Below are 19970 nucleotides of genomic sequence, written 5' to 3'. Positions count from 1 at the left end.
AACAAAGCACACAATAAGCAGCAAGGATTCCAAGAACAAAAAAAACGTGTCTCTAAAGCCAGGACTGTTAACTATATCCCATTTCCTCACACAAATCTGTACACCAGAGATCTGAAATCTGGCAACTAAACATGCTGCATAATGTGAATAATCCATGAACAGGCCTTACCTCTAAAATTAGGGATGTTAATGACGTCTTGTCACTCTCATCGTGCACATGTCCACGTCTTATCTTCACACTTGACTTGATTTCTCACTACACAGCATGCACAGAGCAAAAAACTAACACAAAACCTGGCAACCAGAGATGCTGAATAAGCTGCATGGAATGCAAAACCAGCAAATATGTCATTCTAGGGCCTGATGTTACCTACATGCCATAGAGCACAGTTTCCTCACAACATCTGAAATCTGGAAACTAAACGTGCAAAATTCTGCAAATAAAAACTTGTTAAAAAAATGTTAAAAACTTTTCAGAACTTTCGGGCACTTGAGACAACTTTCCATTTGTCTCTGTTGATTATACCTGCATACTGAGCTTGCTTTGGGTCTGTTTATTCCACTGGTTTAATATGTTTTCCACATTTGTCCAGGTAAACTACTAAGGGCCTTTCATTAAACACTGAGAAATTAATTTTCCAACATTTTAAGTGAAAGTTTGTTTTTTTTTTGGAATCAAGTGACATCCTCCTTATATCAACTGGAGTCAGAAAATTAACTACAATTATAGTTAATATAAACTGGAGGGATGATGTGTCTTAAATAATCTGCCGTTCAAATTATTCTGCCTGTCAGAGGATTCAGTAATACATCTAATCTGCCCTCGACACTGCAAGAGTGCAAACCTGCAATCTGGCAACCGCAACACAATCACATTGAATGAGCAGTAAATGAGGATGATTCTCTAGATCCTGAAAGGTTAGAAACATCTCTTAAATGTCAGGTCCTGGCTTGACTTTCTGTGACAAACCGTACGCACTTATGTGTCCAATCTGCATGAAACCCTGCTGACGTGAGTCTTCCTAACATAGTGACCTCATTTACTCATGTTCAAACATCACACATGATCAGCAGATGAATCAGAAACCAGGCTACATGCTGTACAATGGGATATTTTTTATGTCCTTTCTGATCCCCGCCCCCCCCCCCCCCCCCCCCCCCCCCTCTTTCTCTCTCTTTCTGGAATGTTCGAAGTCCAGTAAAAGGAGATCCGGAGCTACATCTGGAGCTGATTAAAACCAAACCCCCTTCCCCCCTTCGTTTTGGATCACCCCCTGTCACTGCATGGGCTAAAGACACTTCTCCTCTCTTGTCCTGTTTTCTCCTCGCTCCTCCTCCATCTCCTCCTCCACCAGTCAGCTCCTTCCCTCACTTCTTCCCCTCGCTCCGTCTCACTGAGGGAAAATGGAGCATCTGAGCAAGACCATGTCCTCTTTAGGGTTTTTTCTGCTGCTGGTTTTTGGATGGACGCATAGCCAGATGACTAACAATACCAGGTAGTGTGTGTGTGTGTGTGTGTGTGTGTGTGTGTGTGTGTGTGTGTACACATGCAGTTGATAGGATCCTTATGAATAATACTGAGTAAATGGTCATACATTCTAATCAATTGTATTATTCATGACATAAGATTTATAAGACTGTTCAATTTTGTTAAAGTGTGCGTGTTATTCCACCTGGCCAAGTTGGAAGAGGCTGTAAATGTGGAAGAAGCCTCTGTTTTTCTGTGTGTGTGTGTGTGTGTGTGTGTGTATTCCTCTCCTAAATTGAGCAATCACACTGGCAGACGTGCTGGAAAAGTTCTTCGAGTTCTTCAGCCTGCAGGAATTTTGGGAATTTGCTTACTGTACAGCCGAGTCCAAAATTCCTGAACTCGGCACTGAGAACTAGGTTTTATTTCATCATTTAATAATGACGAAATAATGACACAATTAATAATGATAATTTGCATATATGTGAGATCCTAAAAGCATCTAACACCTGATAGTAAGTAGTGCACTCTTTTATTACCTGAATTAACCCTATAAAGTCATTACTGGTGCATCTTAATATCAAATCTGGTCTGTTTTAGAGTTGGCCCCTTGGTATACGCTACGCTTGAACACACTCAGTAAACTGCATTTGTGAGAACTCTTTAAATAAAAGCAGTTCATTTTGCACCTACTTGTATTTTTGCTTTAGTCTGTATTTCATCGAAATTTTAGAACTGAGTTTTACAGGAGAAATGAAAATACGGTGACATTTTCAGCTCCTGGGTTTATTTCCCACTGCTGTCTCCCTGAATCTGCTGTCCTGAGTTTCTACTTCATAAAATTTCCATAGTGGTATGGTTAGAGTATAATATCATAACAACAGTATATCATCCCACCCCTAGCTGGCAGCGTTTTCACATTTAAAACAATAAGAGAACAATTTTATTTTAAAGGTCTGGGCTTAAACGTTTCAGCAGAAATCAGGGTCTAGACAGTCTGAGGCAATAAGGGAAATTATTACAGCATAGTAAAACTGAATATGATTACAAAAGCATCTCAAAGTTTATGACCTCCACACTCTGCAAAACCGTACACGGAATTTACAGAACAGCACGTCTGAGGTTTCTCTCCGCTGTAAGCGTTGTATAATAAATACAATATCTGTTGGAATCAAAAAAGTAATAACTTGAATAACAAATAATCGTGTCCTTTGACCAGGCATCGTCCTGTCTGTCTGTCTGTCTGTCTGTCTGTCTGTTTGTCTCACCCCCTGCTTGTCCACATGTTCTCTCTTCACCCTCGTCCCTGATTGTCAAGAACAATATCCATCCATTCATCCCTTTTCTATAGCACCTATCCTACACAGGGTCGCAGGGAGCCTGGAGCTTATCCCAGGGGACTCCGGGCACAAGGAAGGGGACACCCTGGACAGGGTACCAACCCCTCTCAGGGCAGAATCGCACACACACTCACACACACATTCACACACTACGGACAGTTTGGAAATGCCAATCAGCCTTCAACGCATGTCTTTGGACTGGGGGAGGAAAGTGGAGTACCTGGAGGAAACCCCCAAATCACTGGGAGTACACACAGGGCAGAGGCAGGATTCGAACCTCCAAGCCTAGAGGGAAGGAAAAGTTCATGACATGATAACTGTCCTACCCAGTTTTCACTGTATCTATTAATAACCACATTTATTACCCACTGCCTCCATGTTGTTTCTCTGAATCTTCTCTGTGACTTTAAATCAGTATGGACCACCTCATTTTCCAGACTTAATTTTTATTTTTTTTTTATCATGAATCGATCCATAAACTCATAAAATAACCACAGTGCAACACACAAGATAACACAAGAGGAGAATAGAATACAAGAAGTTATGAAAGTAAAGCACAAGTCTCCCACAAGATTCTGTTCTAGGACCTTATATACAGTAATTTATCGTTTATTGCAATTAGGATGCACCGAAATGAAAATTCTTGGCTGAAGCCGAAACCGAATATAATGAAAAACTTGGCCGAAAGCCGAAGACCAAAGGCTGAAGACGTTTTTCCCGTTTTTTCCATTTATTTTGCCATTTTTTTCACCATTGCATAAATTAAATAGTCAAAATGTGCTTTTTACTATTTTGTCTTGCTTTTCAAAGAAAAAATCAATTACAAAAACTACAATTTCAAAATATTTATTTAACACTGAATATTTTTTTTTCATTCCAGCAGGCATAGGCTACCAAAAAGGCACAATATAACTTTAAATAAATAAATGAGTAAAATAAAAATATTTTGATATGGTCATCTTTGAGCCCTCTTGAATAACCTATGTTAAGCCTATAACTGACTGCTGAAAGAATGGAACGCTCTGTAGCCTACAACTAAAAAGTGCATTAAAAAGTGCATTGACAAGAGTGCAAAAAATGGTTTTATTAGGTTCTATACGGCTGATTATATTGGGGATATATACCGCTCACGTCCCTGTACACCTCGCGGAGTATTATAGTAGATACTGGATTTGTCTGCCTGCCCTTAAATAAATACGTCTTTACCTGCTTCCATACTCTACTACCTTACGTCTCACGACATGACAGAAACAAAACAAACGCACAGTAAACATCCGAAGAGCAGTAGCTCGTGCACGTAGCTCGTACATGCGCGCGCCCCCTCATCAAGGTCGTGACATTCGGCGTCTCACTCTGGTTGCTAGGTTATTTGGTCGCGTTATCAAACACGTCATTATTCGATCAAATTTATTCGGCCTTTTCACTTTTTCGGCCGAATAATTTCGGTTGCCGAACATTCTGAGCATCCCTAATTGCAATGACTTCAATCTGAACCTCAGTATTAACTGGTGCCGCACTTGATTGCTGTGATTTTGTTTTACATCACTTCAGTTATGGCTTGATTTTAGGTAAGTTGTTGAGTTCCCAGCACAGGTACAGTAATTCTTGTAATAAAATGAGGTGTGTGTGGGAGGTTTAATGTGAAGAGCATGCGTGTGTCGTGAAGACTCTGTGATTGAAGCAATTTTCCAGTGTTTTGTTCAACAATCTAGCCAGCTAACATTGCGTTTATGAGTTTAGGATGTATTCATTTTCAAAACGGTGAACTGTACAATATAATCAGTGTTAGATTTAACCGACTGATGTGTCGATGTTGATTAATACTGCTGTAAACTTATTTTAAATAGTGAAGTGATATTTTACTTACTAGTGACAGTGTGAGTGGCCATGTCAACGTTGACATCATATGCTGACCTCGGGGTTGAAGTCACCTTCCTGACCTTCTGTGTAGCTGTGAAGCTGGTTTATGTGAATGAATTATAGAGAGATCGCTCGTGCCATGCAAATCAAACGTAATCGTTGCAGAGGTTTTCCGGCAACATTACCAAACAAACACATGTCCAAGGAATACTCAAGTGTTTCCTTTCTCTCATAGAGTGTGTGTCCTTTCTATCCTGCTCTCAGGCCGGTGTTCAAATGCGGAGGGAATCTGGATGGAGACTCGGGCTTCGTGGCCAGTGAGGACTTTCCTTCATACTACAAACCAAACAGCAAGTGCACTTGGTACATCACTGTGAGTGTGAATTCATGTTCCTCTTATTCATGAGTCCATTCAGTGTGTTTTTAACTGAACAAAGTCTGAGACACAAATGACCACATACATATTAACATGCCGTTTTCCTCTCTAGACAGATTTCTATCTGTGCGTTTTAGTTGAACTCATCAATTTCATTCTACACAGGGAGTCAAAACACCATAAACTCACCGTGCAAGTAAATCAAGTGATGAGAACAAGTTATGTCACTACAACTGGGCAACTATGGGTACCTGGAACTAAGAGATTCAAACTCTAGCTAAAGACTGATGCTAATCATTTAGGTAGCTACTGATAGCCATTAAGTGTTTTATTGTATATAGTCATTGTAAAGACATAGTGTCAGTGGAAATGAGATAGGATTGTCAGGAACGTCGACATTTTAGTTAATTACTAAGAAAAGACTCCATGTGACTACAATCACACTTTTATTACATTTAGCATTGATCGATAACCCAAGTGTCCTGATGTATTGAGAACCAACTCTTAACTCAAAAATCATTAACAGCACATTTTTCATACAAACAAAGTGAAAACACAGCTACACGGTGACTGAAAAATCAGGAACCAATGGGGATATGTGAAGCAAAATCATTAATTTAAGAGCATAATGGTGGAAATGTAGAGTATATGGTATAAATAATAAATACAAAATTAAGGATATGTAGGTTTACTCTCATTGGTTCTTGACTTTTTGGACACCCCATACATTAAAATGCACTTTTAGCTAGCTAGTGTGATATATAGTCATTGGAAAGGTACAGTGACAGTGTAAATGAGACAGGAATGTCAATATTTTCCTCGGATATGTTAGTTATTTAAAAAAAAAAAAAAAAAAAAAAGACTGTACTTACATTTCGGGTCGGAATCTAATCAAATGTCTTTAAGCTGTCATCATTAAGCTGTCAGAAAAAGTTAACTCGTAAAGCATGAGCCACAAATGATTGTGACATTAATATGAACTCTTCTGCTAAACACAGTGAAAACACAACCACATTTGAAAGCATCATTAGAGAGTGAACATAAACTAGCTAACAACTGACACTTATGATTTTTAAATAGCTAGTACGTAGCAATGCAAAGGTACGGTGACAGTGTAAACGATACAAAACTGTCCGAAACGTCAACATTTTCCTCAGATTTGTTGGTGTATTTCTAAAAATAAAGACTCTGACTAAAATTACACAATAAGTACACTTAGCCTGAACTGCTAAAGGACTCACTGTGTGAGAACTATGTGGGATATTTTGACTTCCAAAGTTAGCACAAAAGTAGGACATTCACGTAAAGACCGTAAACACGCAATTGTATTTGAATACACACTGACAGCTTTATTAGCATGACTATAATTGTTGCTAAACTTGTCTGTCTCTCAATCTCTCTCAGGTCCCAGAAGGCAATGTGGTCATGCTCTCCTTCAGGATTTTTGACCTCGAGGCTGACACTCTGTGCCGATACGATTTTGTGGACGTATATAACGGTCACTCGAACGTGGCGCAGAAATTGGGTCGCTTTTGCGGGACGTTTCGGCCCGGCACGCTCATCTCCACATCCAGCACTATGATGTTACAAATGGAGTCAGACTCAGCAACCGGAGGGCGTGGCTTCCTCGCCCACTTTAGTGCAGCAAAACCACACCTGAATGGTAGTCATTACTTATATCACTTAATTCAATAATTAACGAACCCCCCACCAAAAAATGAAGTACTAGATACCATCATCCTCCCAACTCAACTAGCATTGCTAACATTAGCATTTTTACATTTTAAACATGTTAGAGTTTAAATTATTATACAACCACCAGCAGTTCTGTAATATTTATAAGTGCTATCTTTACTACTTAGTGTCAGGGATTTGTAGAGGAGGCGGATACAAGTGCGGATAGTTTACTGTACAAAGTGCAAAACACAACAACTAGAAACGTGAAAACAAGAATCATAAATCCTGAACATAAGTTAATTATGATGATTAAGAAAAAGAAGGCAAGAAGCGAGACCGTGGCACACGCACACGACAACAACAAAAGCTTTTCAATGAGATGGTGAAATACAGGAATTTATATAGTGGTGCTAATCATGGAGAAATGAGACACAGGTGTGAGTGATTGAGACATGTGATGCCATCATGACATTTAGGTACATTTAATATTAGATACTTGACTTTTCTCGTGAGAGAAAAACTTTTACCGCAACCATTTTCTCTTAATCAAGTATGACATTTGGGTTCTTTAGATTTTGGCACGGTTTTCTGATCAATTGTGTTGAAATTTTCAGAGCAACAGTTCTGTGGTGGAAAGATGACAAAACCACATGGCACCATCCATACGCCCAACTGGCCCGAGAAAAATTACCCACCGGGCATCAGTTGCTCGTGGTTGATCACCGTGGATCCAGACAAGGTCAGGACTAGTGACCTTGAGATAATCTGAGAATCAAGAATCAAAATATAAGATATCTGGCACAGCTCCTGGACATTACAGTCTAACTATTACACACTAAATGGAATTCTGTTTGAAAAATATAACTCATAGCTGTGTTCATTTCTGAGCTTAGAGCTTTTTTTAAAAAAAAAACAAAACAACAAGTTGTGCGATGAATGATGCATGTGTTTTCAGGTGATTGAGGTGAAGTTCGATAAGTTCGATGTGGAGCGTGACACGTACTGCCGCTTCGATTACGTGGCATTTTATAACGGAGTAGAGAGGGATGACTCGAGACGCATCGGAAAATACTGCGGTGACAAGGCACCTGAGTGAGTACAGCTTGATTTGCTTAACTAGTGTGACTGCTACACTTATACGAAAAGGGTTCTTTGTATAGTTATGGGTTCCTAAAAACAGTTCTAATAATTATAATAAATAACAAAATACTACATTCATTTCACAACATACTTGAACCTAGTGGTGTCTAGAAGTCTTTACAAACTGTAAGGCTTCACAAAGTGTGTGAGTGTCCATGTGGTTTATATAGGCAGGTGACAGGAAATGAAAATGACAAACGAAGAACTAAAACTCGTGGCAGGGTGCCCTCTGGTGGCGTGGTGGTGAATTGTCCATGGCTGATGTGACAATAACCTAGTTGAGAAAGCTCGTACTTGAACAAATGAATAAACAGACCATTAAAGGGTAATGATTGTATTAGCTCATCATATGCATTGAGGTCAGTCTTATAACTACATAGTTAATTTCCATCCATATTCTCTTGTTCTTTCTCCTTTCCCTCCATCTCCAGGCCCATCGTGACCAACAGTAATGTTCTCCTGGTCCAGTTCGTCTCAGACCAGAGCGTCACCTCTGATGGCTTCATTGCCTTGTATTCCAGTGTCCCCAGAGGGTATTCTGTTCAGCCAGGATCACGTGTGCACTCATTACCCACAGTCCCACGGCTCGTCCCAGCCCCGGCCGCGACCCGCAAACCCATCACCACGACAACTACAGAGGCACCGATTACCACAACCACCACCGCAACTTCACGCAGACGCCCACCAGCCAATCCCAACCAGCCAGCTAGACCTCCAAGTCGCAGACCAGAATCAGGTCGGCCCGATCCAGTACGTCCAGGTGAGAGAGGAATATCACATTTTTTGTATCAAACAATACAACAGCCAATCAGGGCTCTGTATGAAAATGCAGGCCATGCACATTACAGTGGAGTATAGAAAAACTTTCCATGCCTTGGAAGCAACATACTTTGTTTAACAGCAACCATTTTTCTTGATATAAAAACGATATTTAATCAAATGTGTTTTGTGACATTATCTGTCTTCTCCTTGTGCAAATTTTCAGACCCGAACCCTCTGTGCCCTAAAACGTGCAAGAGAGACGGCAGCATAAAGACGAGTTTCTGCAGCAGTGAATTTGGTGAGCATGCTGTTCGTAGTCACAGATCCAGATCAGAGATGTGTGAGAAATAAATACTGAAAAAATAAATATTTTCTCTCTTCGTAGTGATCACGGGGACCGTGAACGCGCTCTCTCAGGCTCCACAGGGCCGCCTATTGGCCACCGTCTCCATCATTAAGGCTTATAAAGCTGGAGGACTGACTATCATTCAGTCTGGAGAGACCATGACTGTTAAACTAGTGCTCATGTGCAAGACGTGTCCAGTCCTACGCAGAGGTAAGCTATGCCGAACAGCCGAACAAATCTAACAAACTTTCAGCTAATGACATTTGAGGCAAAACTAACAAAAATGAAATGTAAAATACAATAAATGAGGGAAAAGGAATTTAAAAAAGCCACAATGGCAGACTATGGCAGCAATAAATTTGGCAAAAATAACCCACAAATACAGCAAAAGTACTAAAAATGACCTACAACAAACAATAAAAACAAGACAACAGAAATTACCAACAACAAATGATTAAAGTAGCAAAAATGACATAAATTGCCTAGACAGGACATTAAAAGTACCAAAAGTACTAAAAGGTACACACAACAAACAATAAAAGTAAGAACAATTACCTACAACATATGACCAAAAGTATCAAAAAGTAACCAAAAGTATCAGTGACAAACAATTAATGTGGCATAGTCATAAAAATGATGAATGACAAACAATAGACATAGCAGAAGTAGCAATGACTACAGCTCAGAAGTCACTTACTGCTTTTATCACAGGAGAAACAACACCACGGCTCTGTTTATGACACTGTTCATTTGTAACCACCCCCAGGTGGTCACTGTAATCCCATATTTCAATAAAAATGTATTCAACTGTACACCTGTACCAACACGATATATCAAGGTTCTTCAAATCTGGCCCTCGAGGTCCACTGTCCTGCAGAGTTTCGCTCCAACCCTAAACAAACTCACCTGAACAAGCTAACCAACATCTTCAGGGTTACTAGAAAACTACAGGCAGGTAAGTTTGGAGGTTGGAGCTAAACTTGGCAGATTTGAAGAACTATGTAATATATCATGCCAATATAGTGAACTCTGTAATAGAATATGCTAATATTACTATAAAATACTGTTCATTTTTATTATTTGTTATGCTTATATTACCTCTGTTCATTTCTCAAAATGCATGAATAAAGTAGGCCCAGATTTCTAACAGTAGAATGCTACTACAGAAAACTTATTTCTGTGAAAATGTCAGGTTTGTATGTGGTCCCATACCAGAGATATTCAACCTGAAAGTGAAGGGAATTTAAAATAAAAAAGCGCATTCACGCCACCATTAAAAAAAAAAAGAGAGAAGTCTCAAACCTGAAATGTTCTGCGTGCACACTATACTATATACAGTGAGGGAAAAAAGTATTTTATCCCCTGCTGATTTTGTACGTTTGCCCACTGACAAAGAAATGATCAGTCTATAATTTTAATGGTAGATTTATTTGAACAGTGAGAGACAGAATAACAACAAGAAAATCCAGAAAAACGCACGTCAAAAATGTTATAAATTGATTTGCATTTTAATGAGCGAAATCAGTATTTGACCCCTCTGCAAAACATGACTTAGTACTTGGTGGCAAAACCCTTGTTGGCAATCACAGAGGTCAGACGTTTCTTGTAGTTGGCCACCAGGTTTGCACACATCTCAGGAGGGATTTTGTCCCACTCCTCTTTGCAGATCTTCTCCAAGTCATTAAGGTTTCGAGGCTGACGTTTGGCAACTCGAACCTTCAGCTCCCTCCACAGATTTTCCATGGGATTAAGGTCTGGAGACTGGCTAGGCCACTCCAGGACCTTAATGTGCTTCTTCTTGAGCCACTCCTTTGTTGCCTTGGCCGTGTGTTATGGGGCATCGTCATGCTGGAATACCCATCCACGACCCATTTTCAATGCCCTGGCTGAGGGAAGGAGGTTCTCACCCAAGATTTGACGGTACATGGCCCCGTCCATTGTCCCTTTGATGCGGTGAAGTTGTCCTGTCCCCTTAGCAGAAAAACACCCCCAAAGCATAATGTTTCCACCTCCATGTTTGACGGTGGGGATGGTGTTCTTGGGGTCATAGGCAGCATTCCTCCTCCTCCAAACATGGCGAGTTGAGTTGATGTCAAAGAGCTCCATTTTGGTCTCATCTGACCACAACACTTTCACCCAGTTGTCCTCTGAATCATTCAGATGTTCATTGGCGAACTTCAGACGGGCATGTATATGTGCTTTCTTGAGCAGGGGGACCTTGCGGGTGCTGCAGGATTTCAGTCCTTCACGGCGTAGTGTGTTACCAATTTTTTTCTTGGTGACTATGGTCCCAGCTGCCTTGAGATCATTGACAAGATCCTCCCGTGTAGTTCTGGGCTGATTCCTCACTGTTCTCATGATCATTGCAACTCCACGAGGTGAGATCTTGCGTGGAGCCCCAGGCCGAGGGAGATCGACAGTTCTTTTGTGTTTCTTCCATTTGCGAATAATCGCTCCAACTGTTGTCCCCTTCTCACCAAGCTGCTTGGCAATGGTCCAAGCCCATTCCAGACTTGTGTAGGTCTACAATCTTGTCCCTGACATCCTTGGAGAGCTCTTTGGTCTTGGCCATGTTGGAGAATTTGGAATCTGACTGATTGATTGCTTCTGTGGACAGGTGTCTTTTATACAGGTAACAAGCTGATATTAGGAGCACTCCCTTTAAGAGTGTGCTCCTAATCTCAGCTCGTTACCTGTATAAAAGACACCTTGGAGCCAGAAATCTTTCTGATTGAGAGGGGGTCAAATACTTATTTCCTTCATTAAAATGCAAATCAATTTATAACATTTTTGACATGCATTTTTCTGGATTTTCTTGTTGTTATTCTGTCTCTCACTGTTCAAATAAATCTACCATTAAAATTATAGACTGATCATTTCTTTGTCAATGGGTAAACGTACAAAATCAGCAGGGGATCAAATACTTTTTTCCCTCACTGTACAGGTACCCCCTAAAAAAGATTAAGACTGAGGCTCGAACCCTTCCCATTATAAACTGACCCTGAAAGTGGAACTGTGAGCAATCTTGAGCATTACGTTTGGACTTAAGTTCTAAGTCTACGGAACAAGGGTGTGCAAAATGTTTATATATGTACTTGTACCTTGTAATGTGCTCTAGAGATCAGTTTTTGTTTCAAGGAGCCACTGTAGGACCATCCTAAGCCGAGATATTGAGGTTTCTGTAAACAGAAGATGACCGACACTAAGATGGCCTTCGTAGTAGGTTTCGTAGTTTAAAAATGGTGGTTTTGCAATGCCAATACATTACATTTCAGAGGTAATCACTCAGGAAAAAAAAAATAGGAAAATTTAACATGGGCCAGCAAGCTGCATTGAACCACTTGAGAAGGAATGATAAACAGTGTTGCTCTGAATTGGACTCCAACACTGACTGCAGAAGAAAAAAAATGAATGAACTTATTATGAAATTCATTGATCTTTTTTCTGTTTCAGGACAAAGCTTCATTCTGATGGGTCAGGTCGATGAAGATGGGCGTGGCATTCTCCCTCCAGGCAGTTTCACGGCCATGTACAAAGCGCCACACCACAAAATCCTCACCAGTCTCAACAACCAGCCGTGCTGATCTCCGCGGCTAATAACAACACAGAAAATACAGAACAGCCAAAAAAACCAAACTGACACATGACAGTAAAACATGAATGAATCCATAGAAATTATTCCCTAAAGCAACACTCAGGCAAAAACACAGAATTGTATTTCTCGTTTTGACAAAGTTTACAATTTTATGTTGTTGTGTTTTCGCCTTTTAACTCTCCTGCATACAATTATAAAAAAAGAAGAACTTGTATTAAAAAAGAACATTTGGTTTGGTATTTTCTAATGTACCTTTAGCTAATTAGAGCACTAGCTAGTTAGCATAAGCAAGCCAACAGTGAGCGGACATTTCATACACACTTCTGAGTCAAAACAGTACTGTAACACAGGAAGGGTTTTCAGTTATACTTCAAATTTGGAGCAGCTACACATGCTAAAGCCAAATGATTTCATGGCAACATATAAAGGAACATTTCACCTTATTCACTTTATATACTTGAAGATGTCATACAATATATTCGTAATTTATGATGTCATCCATTAAAGGTTTTATATCACACCACGTCTCAGTGTTTTTTCTTTTCTCTGTCTTGAAGTTAATCAGACAAAAAAAAAATGTTATGGAGAAACGGCCAAGAAGCGCAAACTCATCTATCCTGAACATGTCAGGAAACTTACCACTGAGTGTTACAAAGCTCTGAATCTGGAGACTCCTTCCACACCTTTCCTTACAGAAAACTTCAACATATCAATGATTACACTTTTTTTTTATCCGTTTATGTGGATCATCCACCGTACAAGTCCCTGTAAATGAGATGTTACTGCTGGAACCTGTGATTTGAAGCTGCGCTACTTTCAGACCTGCTGATCTAGAAAATTAATCAACATCTTCTGACTTTGAAAATTTTAAGTTTATTGAATTTGAACATTATATATATATATATATATATATATATATATATATATATATATATATATATATATATATATATATATATATAAATTTTTTTTTTTTTTTTAAACAACCCTACTACACAGGACATGAAAGTATGTTAAGCATATCAGAATCATGCAATACCATTCGATGTGACATTCAGTCCTCCAAATTAAAATGCAAAAATAAAATCAAGGGGAAGAAAACATGCAATTTAGGTATTTCTTTGATTAAAAAGTTCAGAAAGAAATCAGTGGATTCGTCTTGCCTGATTTAAAATGTGCATAATTACTATACAAATAAAAAAAAAAAATTTAAATGTTGATCACTGGATTATTAACTCTTCATCACAGTTTCAGCCCGATGCCCTGCAGAGTGTCCCGTATGTCCTCACACCCACACGCTGGCTTTGGCGTCTCTCTCCGGTGCCCCCTGTTGGCTGCAGCAGCCCCGCAGCCCCGGGTGCTGAGACACAGGAAGGTTTTTATAGACGGCGCGGCTGTAAGGGATGAAGCAGAGGCTGAGCTGCAGGAGACGTGCCAATCTACAGTACGCCGCTAGAGCCAACACCAGCAGAGGAACCAACAACACGAACCCCACGACCAGCAGAGTCACACAGGATGCGTCGTTGAGCAGGTCCGAGCAATAAACCGAAGTACCATGGGGCTGAACCTGGATGAGAAGATGGGAGGAAAGTCAATCTTATATCCATCAGGATAAATGGAAATGAAACTTCTTAACAAAGCACAGATAGCATTAAACATGACCTTAACTTTAAATGCCAATTCACATTTGCTGCGTCTTGCCGATTTTATTATGAGATTTTTTCAAATGCACTTCAAATTAACACCATTTTGTCAATTAAAAGGTCTTGTTTAACCATTTTAGGTGAATAAGAACAATTATTGATGTAAATATTGAAATCTTTATCCAGTATAAAAAAAAAAGTCAATGAATCGTCTGGGAGTCGACCCTCATTGTTCGGGCGAGTCAAATTATTCGACTCATTTAAAATACTCAAAATTCCCATGCTATTATCTGACCTTGGAATGGCAGAGGAAGCCGAACACGACCATGGTGAGCGCCGGAGTGAGGATGATTCCAAAGATGACGGCGGCGAGTGCTGCATTCACGGCGGCGATGATGAGGTTCTGCGCCGTGACGAGAACCGAGCACGCCCAGCAGTCCAGCGAGGTTCTGAGCTCCAGCGGCTCGGCCGAAGCGCTGGAGGATGAGTACGGAGGAGGAACCACTGCCGCTGGGGTCACGGGGTCAACAACTGCTGGGGGCATGGAGTTCGCATGATGCAGTCGGGTCAACTCGGAGTCATCTGCATCAGAGGTGAACTGCTGAGATGGCGTCCTCTCCAGCGTCCCGTTACGAGACAAACTCATCCTGAATCACAGAGAAAGCGAGCTCAGAAGAATGCATCTGAGGAGTTCTGGGGATTCAAGAACATCTTTAGCAGATGAACTACTTATTTTCTACAAGTATTCTACACAAATTCTGCTTGAAGTCTCAAAGTTTAGAGAGATCAGTTTTCTTTCTGAATGCTATTTCTATACTAGATAGCCTCTGTTTCTGTTACTATGATTCTGTTTTAGCAAATAAATTCAATACAACTGTTTGTGTATAGCTCATAAAACATCTAAAGCATAAAATACTGTCACTATTGGTGATTAAATCATCTTTGTGTAACACACATATATACTTTGTACCAAAACAATTAGCTAAGCTTCGAATTATTTTGTTAGAATTAAGGTAAAAATATATCCAAATAAGATTTTGTAATGACATGAAGTGATGTAAAGTGTGGGATGATTCTGTGCCCTGAGTAGACAAGTGGCCTAAGGGGACTCTAAGGAAGGAAAAATGGTTCAGATCGATAAGAATTGCCTGGGACAAGGGAGTCGTTTCGACTCTAGCTGTTTGTTAACTTGCCCTGGTTTGTATAGTCATATAGTAATATGTAAAACGAACAGTTTAGTCAAAAACCTAAATGAAAAATGTCCACAAATTCCTCAGACATGTTCAGTGTCTGGAGTTTGCTTCTTTAGTCAAGTGCTAAAGCTATGAGGCTAATTTGGCTAACCAAAAATACATATCTATAACCTTCAGAGAAGCATCATCACATAAAATTATAGAATAAGGCTGTAATAAAAAAAAAAAAATGCTCAAATTAAATGTGAACATTAGGTGGGAGGGTGGGCGTGGCTCTGTAAGATTGGGATTGGGTCGAAGACGTTTCCTGCTCTAGCTACTGTGTCTGTGCATGTGACCTTGAATTTACATAAAAGTAAAAGCCTAAAAAACAGGTGCGAGTCTTTTCCTCTCCATGTGACACACTAGTTGAATCCTGTGCATGATGTATATTAAAACACTAATAAAAATCGCTCAAATCTCACAGATACCAGCAACAGAAAAATCATTCTTTGCCTTAAAATACCCTCGGACAAAAATTCAAGCAAGTGTTTTCTTCTTCTCAAAACTCCATGGCACGGAGTGTGGAAGGTAAACAGAGTTAATCGAGTGACTGTGAACAGGAGGAAACAGGAACTGAGAGAAAAACTAAAAACACAAAACAATGAGGCAGGAACCGAGCCAAGAGGAAAGCATGTGCACGGAACCGACTGCGAATATCTGCACGAGCAGGACATCTCCTCAAACACACGGCTTCCTGCTCATGCTGGGACAAATAAATCCGGATAACCCCCTGACCCTGAGCTTCCAGCGGGGTGCTAATGTAGTCGTGATTAGTCCTTTAAAAAAACCTATCAAATCTCTATTGTAAATAAATAGCGTAAGACTGTATGGATTAGTACAGTCTTAGACAACTTTTAAGGGTCTGTTGGTTGTCCCTCTGCAAGGAACTCTACACCAGTGTGTTCCAAATAGATCCGTTCTGGGAATCTAACAGCTCTTATTTACCCACAGAACCCTTTTCTCCCCTAAAAGTTTATATATAACTGCATAAGTTATATATAACTATATGCATAACTCCAAATCACTGCTTATTATTTTCTCCTCAACACCTAGAACCTGTCAGGAGTTTAACATTTAGCTAAACTGTAGATAAAATGCTTCATTAAGGGTTCCTTATAGGCTCATTGCATAATTAAGTTTTCTCCAAAAATGGTTAAACTTGGACCAAAACAGATTAGATAAAAAATTTTTAGACAAAAATATGATTCTCCTTGGTGGATTGATTCTTGGTGGGTGATTCTCCTTGGTGGATTGATTCTTGGTGATTTGATTCTCCTTGGTAGATTGATTCTTGGTGGATGATTCTCCTTGGTGGATTGATTCTTGGTGATTTGATTCTCCTTGATGGATTGATTCTTGGTGGATGATTCTCCTTGGTGGATTGATTCTTGCTGGATGATTCTCCTTGGTGGATTGATTTTTGCTGGATGATTTTCCTTGGTGGATTGATTCTTAGTGGTTGATTCTCCTTGGTGGATTGATTCTCCTTGGTGGATTCACTTGATAATTGAGAGTTCTTGGATTAAAAAAAAAAAGGATTGTATATGGCACCCTTTCTGACAGGAAAACTCTGTCTACCGACACATTGGTTTAGTTACCTTTGGCACCTATTTATTGTCTGGTCTAGAGAACAGTAAGATCCGTCTTTCTAGGAAAAAGGCCCACTTTTTTACCTGCACCGGTTCTGGGCATGAGTCCAGCTGTATGTTTCCTGCACAAACAGCATGACATCATTGTGCCAGTTTTAACGCTAATATGACCAACGCGATGGTTTAAAAATATCGTTCATGGCGAGAATTAAAGAGAATTGAAGAGAGACAAATTCCACTAGCTGCATTTTGGTTCTATAATTTAGTGGAAATGTAAATCATACCATGACATCACTGTGATAATAATAATAATAATAATAATAATAATAATAATAATAATAATAATAATAATAATAATAAGGACACTATATTGATGCTGAATTTGACAAAAATCCTAAAAACTTAAATCAAGGTCTAAGTTACTCTCCTTTCTTTTACATCAATGATTATATTAATGATAATAACTCATGACAGAAGAGGAGCTTCAATGCCTTCTAAATCCTAAATTAACCCGACAGAATGCTTTAGGATTAGCGATCAGAGCTTTTTGTTCATTTAAAAACCCACAAAAATTGCTCTTGATTGAGTGATGGACTGTTTCCATTAAAAAACTGATCACAAACATTTCATAATTCTAATTTGCTAAAGGTAAAACCTTAAGAAAGGTAAAGGTAAAACCTTCTCGTTTTAGCTTTATTAGCCAGAGCGACGAAAGAAATAATAATGCAGATGAAGTTTTGATGAAGTTGTAACACCAAAAGTTTGCAGTCAAAACACAATAAACCTTTAACACATGGAAATAATAATGATACCCTTCCCTGTTTTTTATACTGTACTCACTTTAGGATGAACTTAAAGAACTTTGGGTCTTTGTATCCTCTCCAAAATCTGCCAAATATTTTCTCAGGTGGTTGATTTTAATCCTCCAGTTGGCAAACAGAGCCCTTCAATTCTGTACTTGAAAATGTTCAGAAAGTCCTTTGTTCTTTTCGTGGTCCTGATTTTTTATTTTTTATTTCAGCTCTTCTTACCATATGTCATTAGCCGTTGGTACTCAAGCAATGACAGTGTCAAAAACAGGGATCTCTGACGGAAAAGTCTGCCTTCCTCCGCTGTCCCTCTCTCCCTCTATCTCTTTTCCTGTCTCACTCTTTCCTTCCTCTGACCAGGGTATCCTCCTTTCCCTCTCTTGGGCTTGGGTTCTCTCCTGTTCACGGTAGATAGGATGTTTGGATACTGAGGTACAACTTATTCAGCAGCTGAGTGAAGAGAGGAGGTGGACTAGGACAAAAAAAATGACGTATATACAGTTTTCAAACTTGAGGGGAAAAAAAGCCAACCTTGGCTACAGATGATGCTTTCCAGATGATTTTCCTGACTTACTCAACACTGTATAACATTAATTTCTGTTCAGTTTATCTAATTTATCTTCATGAAAAAATGCAAAACTCCAAGCCAAGTCTGCCAATTACATAAGAGTAACTCTACCATTATAGCCGTCACATTCCTCCCTGCACAATTTAGTGTAAGGGAGTAGTGGGGAAGATAAACTCCTTATCCAGCATGGGAGGAGAGAGCAAGAGAAACACAAACCCAAATGGTCAAATCCATCAACAAGTTAAAAAGAAAATAATTTTTTTTTAAAAATCCCAGTAGAACATGTTTTAACAGTATTTTTGAAGAGAAGACCATGGAAAGAAGCTCCAGTGTGAAAAGCAATTCACAATTCAAAATTAAATGTCCTTTAAGCACAAACTCAACACCAATGTTCATCATCAAACACCAAAACCCACCTTCTAACACCAATATTTACAATCGAACACCAATATTCATATCTAACATCAATGGCCACCATCAAACATGAATATCCACCATCAAACACCAATATTAATTATTAAACACAAATATTAATTATTAAACACAAATACCCAACATCAAACACCAGTATTCACCATCAAATACCAATATCCACCATCAAACACCAATATTCACCATCAAACATCCACCATCAAATACCAATATCCACCATCAAACATCCACCATCGAACGCCAATATCCACCATCAAATACCAATATCCACCATCAAACATTCACCATCAAACACCAATATCCACCATCCAACATCCACCATCGAACGCCAATATCCACCATCAAATACCAATATCCACCATCAAACACAATATCCACCATCAAACACCAATATTCACCATCAAACACCAATATCCACCATCAAATACCAATATCCACCATCAAACACAATATCCACCATCAAACACCAATATTCACCATCAAACACCAATATACACCATCAAATACCACTATCCACCATCAAACATCCACCATCAAACACCAATATCCACCATCAAACACCAAACTCCATCAAATATGAACTCTTAGCTCACTTTTTCACCGCTGGAATGCAGACAGCTTCACGTCTGCTTAATGTCACTGAGAAAACGTCTGAAAAGAAAGTGACAGGAAGCTTAACATAATGAGCGGCTCATAAACGCAGGAATACACTCTGTTTCAGCTTCATCGTACTGTACGTACATACCTCATAAGGTTCTCGTAACCTTTGCAGTGTTATTGGGTTTTTATCACCAATAATCACCGACATTGTTGATTTACATTCTTCAGTACGTGTTGAGTGGCTAGCTAATTTTAGGTGAATTCATTTTTTAGCCATTTTTATCGCTTATTAAAATATTCTTTTCTATGATACATGTTGTCCAAGCTGCTCTACCGAGTACGTCCTCACAGTAACGAGTTAATGCAAGATGAGGTATGTATGGACATTGCAGGTGTGCATGTGTTTAAGATTAATGCGTCATTTCAGCGTGATTATTTTTGTTACACCGGAAACAAAGTGACTTTATAATGTTGGAATTTAGCTCAGACTTCCTCTGTGTGTGTGTCACGGCATTCACACGACCCTACCC

General features: G+C 39.4%; 2 protein-coding genes across 4 annotated transcripts; one reads left to right on the top strand and one right to left on the bottom strand.

Moving 5' to 3' along the window:
- The first annotated feature begins 1337 nt into the window (after positions 1-1337).
- Positions 1338-13084, top strand: pcolcea (procollagen C-endopeptidase enhancer a). Its single transcript, XM_017489988.3, has 9 exons — positions 1338-1496; positions 4933-5041; positions 6449-6707; positions 7336-7460; positions 7677-7813; positions 8293-8621; positions 8847-8921; positions 9009-9179; positions 12423-13084. The coding sequence occupies exons 1-9, from the start codon at positions 1405-1407 to the stop codon at positions 12551-12553; spliced, it is 1428 nt and encodes a 475-aa protein (XP_017345477.2). The 5' UTR covers positions 1338-1404; the 3' UTR covers positions 12554-13084.
- Positions 13085-13772: 688 nt separating this feature from the next.
- tmem88a (transmembrane protein 88 a) lies at positions 13773-19738 on the bottom strand. 3 transcript variants are annotated; one of them, XM_047160782.2, is made up of 3 exons: positions 19586-19738; positions 14503-14854; positions 13773-14131 (listed from the first exon to the last, which is right to left on the bottom strand). In XM_047160782.2, exons 1-3 carry the CDS (start codon positions 19588-19590, stop codon positions 13850-13852), a joined length of 639 nt encoding a protein of 212 aa, XP_047016738.1. In that variant the 5' UTR covers positions 19591-19738; the 3' UTR covers positions 13773-13849. The 3 variants fall into 3 exon arrangements, with proteins under 3 accessions (XP_047016738.1, XP_017343775.1, XP_017343774.1); XM_017488286.3 differs by lacking the exon at positions 19586-19738 and adding an exon at positions 17872-18294 and having other exon boundaries at positions 14503-14900; XM_017488285.3 differs by lacking the exon at positions 19586-19738 and adding an exon at positions 17872-18288.
- Between the last annotated feature and the right edge of the window lie 232 nt (positions 19739-19970).

The sequence above is a fragment of the Ictalurus punctatus genome, chromosome 16, assembly GCF_001660625.3.
Source record: "Ictalurus punctatus breed USDA103 chromosome 16, Coco_2.0, whole genome shotgun sequence".
NCBI classification, from domain to species: Eukaryota; Metazoa; Chordata; class Actinopteri; order Siluriformes; family Ictaluridae; genus Ictalurus; species Ictalurus punctatus.
The sequence above is the reverse complement of the archived record's forward strand: the minus strand, read 5'-3'. Positions and strand labels throughout refer to the sequence as shown.